Source organism: Choristoneura fumiferana, chromosome Z (assembly GCF_025370935.1).
Source record: "Choristoneura fumiferana chromosome Z, NRCan_CFum_1, whole genome shotgun sequence".
Lineage (NCBI taxonomy): Eukaryota > Metazoa > Arthropoda > Insecta > Lepidoptera > Tortricidae > Choristoneura > Choristoneura fumiferana.
Window position 1 is genome coordinate 26,055,417 of NC_133472.1, and position 8,324 is coordinate 26,063,740.

Sequence of the window (8,324 nt, forward strand, 5' to 3'; positions counted from 1 at the left end):
TTTATTTGATTTAGCGTTTCAGGAAAGTTTGAATCATTTATCTATCCCCTTCACAAGAGGTTAAATAAAATATGAATTTAATTCATCATCATTGCCAGCGTCTATGTTTATGTTCTACTAATGAGCAAAGGCCTCCACTCAGAATGAGAGGGCTTGAGCTGTAGTTCCTACGCTGGCCCAGTGCGGATTAGGAACTTCACATACACTATTATACTGCTTTGCATGTGTATGGTGCAGCTTTATTCGCGATGTTTTTCTTTACCGAACGTGATGAAAAACTCATGGAACGTGATTTCGTTAATTTTTTTTTTAAACAGAGGTGTGCGCTCGGGCCATGCAGAACATGCCAGAACCCACGAGACTTTAGAGACCATAGGCCAAATCACTAGGCTACTAATTAATAATACGGCTTTATTGATCTTAATTAATATTAAATAAATATTCAGCAGTGATCTGCCCTATTATGGCTACAAGTTGAATGTTATTTATTATTTCTTTTTAGTAGCAATGTGCTTGCTGAATAAAATCTAATCGTAGACGACCCGAATTTGAAAAGATCTGCACCGGATAACACATTTATTTTTATAACATATCAAAATAACTAAACAAACCAAAATTTTACAAAACTCCCCGCCGCATTGCCCCTCTGCACCGCCAAACTTAGGCGCTGGGTAAAGAAGGTACCAGCCCTATGGTAAGGCACCGGATAATGGAATTAAAAGTATTTTGTAATAAATTTAGTATACCTATTAGAAATTATATTAGAAATGGTTTTGATAAAAAAATCCTGGACAGACAATTTTTTTTTAATATTTATCAATGATTTTTAGTTAAATGCAGACAACCCTCAACGTGATCAACGTATTCGCAATAAAACAGCACTTACGTTGATATACAATTTGTTCTATTATCTAATCAAGTAAAAAGTAACTGGCATCGACATTTAACTGTTTAAGTTTATACCTACGTGGCAACCCAGTAGTTCGTCCAGGTAAACAATAGCAAACCCAACGTCTACATATTCTATAGGTTTTTTACCTACTTTAAGTCAATATAAAAATTTCATAATAGGTATCTCGATAATACAACAAAAATTTATTAAAAAATCCTTTTTTTTTTTAAATAATGAAAATAGCCTGTCCAGGATTTTCTTAGCAAATCCATTTATAATATATTTTCTAATATACTAAATTTGTGCAGATCTTTTCAAGTTCGGATCTTAGACCATAAGATTTTTTTCAAATCGAAAAAGATACAAGTGATACGGTCACCCAAGTACCTATAAAGAAATAAGTAAGTGACTATCAGTTTATAAAAAAAAACATATCAAATGTCGCTAAAGTCAAACTTTCAAGTTTGACACTCTTCTTACCGAAATTATTGTTTTATTATTGAACTAAAAACAATTAAGTAGGTACTTTGCTGCGACCTTACGATGGCTACTTCTATACAAAAATTGTGTGTTGGTGGAGCTCCTCCACCTCCACCCTGTAAGAACACCTACAAATTACACAAACCCAACTATCACCAACCACCACCATGATGATGATGACCATGCAATACTGACGAGTTTCGATTCGAACTCAACCAAAGCTCATCTGCAGAGCAACACAACCATGCTAACAGACGTTACACTAACAAACCAAAACAAATTGGTATTCAATGGCAGAAATAACTATGTTGGTAACATAGGTTATGTCACCACTTTGTTGGCGTGACTGATATGTATATTCATACCAAATTACAGCTTTCTAGTATTAAAGGTCTCTGAGCTTAGCCGCGGACGGACAGACAGACAGACAGACGGACAGACATGGCGAAACTATAAGGGTTCTTAGTTCATGGCTGATGGTTGGTGTACGTTGGTTGATGGTTTAAAAACGCAATTGGACCCGCTAGATGGCGCTGTTGTTGGTATGTTATCATCATTTTATGTAGTGTTTTTTCGCGCAGGACAACGTCTGCCGTGTCCGCTAGTATTTCTTATATTTGTCATTGAAATCCCCAAGTAGATACACACGTTATTTTTCTCAAACAACTACCCACAAAAAATATTTATAAACTTTGATCGTCACATAATACCTTGATTTTTTATTTATTTACTGTTGTTGTGTTGAATTTCGGAATTCATGTGTGAAATTAACTGATATTTCCACGAGTATTTTGTCTGCACGCACCTGCCAATGGTCGATCAGATTCGATGATGTGTGTAAGTACAGTTTCTAATCTGCAACATGAAAACCAACTGTAAGAAGAATGCACAAAAACTTAAACTTACGACCAAAGGGACATAAGTAACAGAATGATGATGAAAAACCTTGAAAAACACAAACAGCACATCCGGTCTAGCAACACGAGTTGAAATGTTCTTTTAACGCCATCTATTGACATACCTATACCATGGTCATTTTATTTATAGGTACATGTAACTGCATGTAACCTAACAGCGCCAGTAGCGCCACCTAACAGATTCTTTCAAAGGTGCATCTGTAGACATTTCGTTTTCTATTACCTTACAACATCGGTAGATGTCACTGTAATGAAAACCCAGCGTTTGTGTTTGTATTCGACTGCTTTGGTCGACGGTCGACCAACCAACTCTAGCTAAAAATCAATGGCAATTTCTATTTTATTGTACGGTAATATACGGCACAGGTATACGGCATAAAACATGAAAGGCAACCTATCCACTCACATCACAATTCAATTTTTCGAATGTGTGAGCATGTCTATTGAAACTTTAAGTTACTAGCATATTATCCATTCTGTTAAGCTGTTACTAGACCTTTTGACACATTATGAATTTTCTTCTTTTTAGTTTTTTTGCAGTCGGATTTTTGTTTTTTTTTAATTTATTGTTTTATTATATTTTATTGAGAGAACACTTTCTTGCAGATACTTACTCAAATACAGATTCACTCCCACTTCGACTCGCCTGCAGTGTGCCGCAGTCGTCCGAAAGTAATATTACCTGATGCCAATAATAATATGTAGTCTGCCACCCTAAAGTTGATAATCGTTTGCATGTCATAAAACAATAATGCCAATAGAACAGACGTGTCTGACAACTTGAAAGTTCGACTTTAGTGACATATAATTTGATAAGAACTTGTTTAAAAATTTGTAGACCACTTCGCACCTTTAAAATGAAACTGAAATAAGTAATTCGAAATTTTCTCATTTGAAAGTTCAACCAGATTGTGTGTTATGTTTATTTTGGAACTGTGAATATTTCGAATTGTTTCAGTTTAATTTTAAAGGTGCGACTTAAGTATTTGAAGCTAGCAGAAAGCGTGCATAAATTATATATTTTCACTTCTCATGCTCGTAAAGTTCTTGTTTATGCTGGATCTAGGGCGACATAAAATATCTATTCGAACAAAACAAATAGAGACGGCATCACATTTAACCGTCAGTTAACACTAATCAATGGATGGTGAAACAGACCTTTAATCTCTCAAATCAATCAAAATAAATAATAAAACTTAAAAAAATATAATTATATAATAATAATGCACAAAAAATTTTCCCATCGACGTGTCCATCTACCCTCGCCGTACCGGCTCGGGTGGATAGGTAAATATATGAAACGAACCTCTCGGGTAAAATGGACGGTGTTATGCTCTTGTTGTACCTACACGTTGGCGACTGGCTGGGACAAAGACTCCTTTCTTATGTACCTACATAAATGTTTAGTTTTTAATTCTATATTTGAATCCGGTACAATCCGTCTGACAGAGCTCATAAAGTCAATAGCTCTGTCAAATTGGTTGTACAGTCACCAGCATTAATATCTGCCACAGCAGAGCGTGCAAAAATATCTGACACGTCCTTCCGGCCCTAGAAATAGAGTCGTATCAGATATTAATGCACGCTTGTTGTGTCAGATATTGGTGCTGGTGACTGTACCATCATCGTTTCCTATTGTGAATTTCATTTCCTTATTACAGTTTAAAACCATTGCAATTCGTGTATTTCATTTAGTTCCTCAACACTACAATCTACTTACTATTCTCTCTAGTCTGTAGGACGTGTCAGATATTAATTCAGGTGACTGTACCTAATTGGTACTGGCATGTTGTTACCAAATAGGTTCCTACCTCAAAAAAATACAGAATTCAAAAGAACTCATTTTATAAAATTATTTTTACTTGACATCTAGCTTGGTTTTTAAATCTAATTGTCATAGCAATTATTTGGTGAAAAGTTGGTGATTTTATGGAAAATGTTTAATATTCGTTCCTTGATAAATGGTGCCATACGATCTAGGACCATGCTCACTAGAGCTAGAGTCCCAAACATTCCCACGGGGATGAGGGTGCGTCGATCCCATGACGAGGGACCTCCTCAGCCATTTGACAACATGCCTTTTTCCATTCCGAGTCGGTTAGTTACCTTTTCGTAATCAATTTCGCTATGATTTCATTGGCAGATGTAGGAAGGTCAATGTGACATCAGTACCTAGTATCAGGTTCCACCTTTCGTCCCTAATAATAGTAAATAATTTCAAGTCAACAAAACGGGCATGTACCACTACCATGAGTTTATAGTGACCGTATTCGTGAGGTGCTGTACAATTCTCCATACAAATACTCTCAAATACTTCACGCTGTCTCTATCGAGTAGGTAACGGTCACTGTAAACTCATGGTGGTGGTGGTCCGAGGGTTTTACCGTGAACATAGAGGTAACAAATAACAATAACAATCGGGCAAGACAGGACAAGACTGAATGAGTTAGTTAGTTACCTACTTTCTCATTTGAAACCTTGTTAGTACTGAGTAATGTCTAGATCTAGATACTCGCTTATCATAACTAGGTATAATAATAACTATCATGAATCATTACCTACTAGTTGCTTTCCTACTGTGTTTGTTACCTTTACCTAAGTTCTCAACCTACCTTTACGTTTCCAGGCATGCGGCTACAGTATTCTTTGCATTCTTCTTTGGAATAGGTTTATGGGCCCCATTTGCAATACTCTGGTATTCAATGGCAAAAAGAACTATGTAGGTAATATTTTTGGCTGCCAATAAATTATTATTTGAATACTTTCCGTGTTTGATTTTTAGCAACTAAATAGCTTATGCTCTCTGATTCACTCTTGTGAATAAGCAAAGAACCCTATTATACCTATATGAGTTTAGAAAATCCTATGATCCACCATACCACCGACTATACCCCTAGTGTAGGGTTTCCATACGTCCCGGTACGCCAGGACATGTCCCGGTTTGAAGAAAGTCATAGTTATTTAGTAGGGGTCTGGATTTGGTAAATAACAATATACCTACAATAAACACGACTAACTAGCTAGGCTACAACGTAGCCGATAACATGCATTTTCCAATTTTTATTTTTATTTTTGAAAAGCTTCTATGAACAGAGAACCCGACTGGCGAGTATGCTGGCATTAAATGACTGTGTTAAGAGTTGTTTTGTGTTTATGCAAGGACTAAACCTTTAAAGTTACTTATTGTTGTAATAAAAGTTCCTTTTTTTTCTACCTTTACTACTTTTTCTTTAAATGTCCCGGTTTGCGTCCCCACACTTATGGCAACCCTACCGTAGTTGTAATCTGGGCCCTCTTTTTGATTTTTCGATGAGAATACAAAATAGAATTAAGTTATTGCAAGTTATTGTAATGTTTCTAGTAAAACGAAATATTCTATTCTGCCTGCCCTAAAGCGATAGGATTGCATAAGCAAAAAGTTGAAGTTGTTCCAGCTGCAAGCTAGCACACAAACATTTTCATTATTTTCAGGGTTTCATACCTATAAATTTCATATGTATAAATGGGTAAAGAACAAAAAGTTGCAAACCTTAACGCGGGTTCTTAGAATTATTATTAAGTTTTTCCATTGTGACACGAAAATTATTCACACATTTTGTATGGATAATTTTCGTGTCATATTATGTCACAATGGAAAATCATAATAGTAATTTGAACTACCTGCGTCTTCTCCCAAATGGAACCGAAACAAATCTCAAACTTGGAATAGTAATAGACATATTATTATATATAATACAAATTAAAAAATAATGAACACCAGCAAGTGTTTTAGTCATATTGGAAAACATTTAAACTTTACAATTTTTGCATGTTAGCAGCTGTATATTGTGAAGTTTTTTTCCTAATACTAAATTTCTCTAAATAGGGAATATTACTGTAATTTTATCCTGTCAGAGTTCAGCACTAGCACATATCATATGTTTATGGTTTGTTTTTTTGAGTATCTTAATTGTCCATAAGATGCCGTAATATCATATTATTTCAATTAAATTTATGGAAATATAGCTCTTACGTTACTATCCATGTAAATATCATTTATTTTGTTACTCATAAATATGTCATGATTTCTATAGACATTAATAATTAATACTTACTCTTTGGTCATGATCCGTCATGGCAACGAAATATAAAGAGAATTGAAGTTGTCATGGCGGTTTCTTTACGGTCTGTGCTAGTGTCGCTCCCTGCGCAGAGCTTTGCCTAATATGCCCTATGGATCTCTATAGTCTAAGAATATGCCCTATTAAATAATAGGGATAAAAACTACCTACTTACATCTCTATGTAGGGAATCCTCCATGGGCAAGATATACTCACACTTCCTGCTTTTGTGTTTTCATAGTTTTAGCCAATGATTTAATCAAATTGTGTTAGTACCTTGCACTGCCATTTCCTTTGCTTATTGCATGGAAACTGAACTGTCCTACAATACTTAGGGGCTGTTTCACCATCCATCAATTAGTGTTAACTGACGGTTAAATGTCATGCAGTCTATTCAAACAAAACAAATAGAGACGGCATCAGATTTAACCGTCAGTTTACAGTAATCAATGGATGGTGAAACAGCCCCTTAAAGTAATACTGCATATTAATAAAAAATAAAGTAAGACAACTTTCTATGTTTTTGATGCTATACTTTATTTAAACACAATTACATTAAGCTACATTTTTTCATAATAGACTCAGGGCCAGGATGGTGGGTCTCCTTCCTTCACTTTTCCCCCATACAGCAAAGACTTGTCTCGGAAGGAGGTCATTCTCAGTGTTTCTTGATCATCCAAGAACTTGCCTATAAAATAGCCTGTCATTGGCACCGCAAACCAGACATAACGTGTTGTAATTCCAAATATAGCCATTTTATTTTTGCTTTTGCTGAGCTTTCCACTTCTTGGTGTGATTATAATCTAACCAAATGAATGTTGCAGCAAGAGTCGGGAAGGATATGCTCACCAGGTTCCGACTCAGAAACTTAAGTATCGCCATATAACTGTAACAACATCTAGCATTAATAATCAAACCACAGTATCATCATCCACTGTCATTTGAATTAAAGTAATCTGATAAAGCACATAATACTGCTGAACAGCTGAACTGTTGGAAAAAGAAACTTAAACAAATAAATTAAACAAAATATTGAGGTTGTATCAGTTACATAATATTGGGCTATGATGACTAGTGGCGATATTAGGCACCTTAATTCAATCTGAAAGAGCTAGATTCGCTCATGGCTGTGTTAAATTTATATTTCTTAATTAATATTGCTAAATTATTACAACCTGGCCCTAAAATTTGTAAGTATATAACGAACACCTTTACGAAAACGTCGTAATAAAACAGGATGATATAATACACTCAAACCACGACTGACTGACTGACTGTAAACTAAATAGATAGCAAACAACAATAGTAATAACTCACATTCAACGAACTTGGTAAGCTTTCCTTTTAGCCTCTTATTGCCAAAAGGATGGTGTTGGTTGGTTTGGTTAACGTAACGTAGAGCAAAGAATATAATAATCACTACGTTTTAGTAGAGCCGTCGTTTTTTTTTTCGTAATTTTTACTTGACATTGACAAAAACTTGATAGTGACACTTGATTTTTAAGCTTCTCCCGTACCAATATTAAAGGAGTCTACGTCCATACATTCAAATCTTATGACTGAAGGCCGTTTAGCTATGCTACTACGAAACTCGAGGTTCGTATCGTACCGTCCCTCTCGCTCTCGTAGTAAATAGTATAAGTGTCCCCGTACCGACACGAACGTCGAGTTTCGAGTTTCGTAGTAGCCCTGCAGTAATAGCACTATATATATAGCTAGCTCGTTTTTTTTTTTGCGGTCAGGAAACAGTAGGGCTACTACGAAACTCGAAACTCGAAGTTCGTATCGTACCGTCTCTCTCGCTCTCGTATTAAATAGTATAAGTGTGTCAGATCAGAGGGACCGCACGACACGAACTTCGAGTTTCGAGCTTCGTAGTAGCCCAGCAGAGATGATGTAAGTCAATGCTAAAAAATCATCTAAGTTGGTTCAAAA

General features: G+C 35.6%; 1 protein-coding gene across 2 annotated transcripts; it reads right to left on the reverse strand.

Annotated features, from left to right (window-relative positions):
• Positions 1-6,901: 6,901 nt before the first annotated feature.
• ND-MNLL (NADH dehydrogenase (ubiquinone) MNLL subunit) lies at positions 6,902-7,899 on the reverse strand. Of its 2 annotated transcripts, none has more exons than XM_074094493.1 (2): positions 7,707-7,899; positions 6,902-7,275 (listed from the first exon to the last, which is right to left on the reverse strand). In XM_074094493.1, exon 2 carries the CDS (start codon positions 7,142-7,144, stop codon positions 6,971-6,973), a length of 174 nt encoding a protein of 57 aa, XP_073950594.1. In that variant the 5' UTR covers positions 7,145-7,275; positions 7,707-7,899; the 3' UTR covers positions 6,902-6,970. The 2 variants fall into 2 exon arrangements, with proteins under 2 accessions (XP_073950594.1, XP_073950602.1); XM_074094501.1 differs by lacking the exon at positions 7,707-7,899 and adding an exon at positions 7,565-7,667.
• Positions 7,900-8,324: the final 425 nt, after the last annotated feature.

What these genes read in the sequence shown, in the direction of transcription:
- ND-MNLL (XM_074094493.1), bottom strand. Translation starts at nt 7,144, where the DNA reads ATGGCTATATTTGGAATTACAACACGTTATGTCTGGTTTGCGGTGCCA.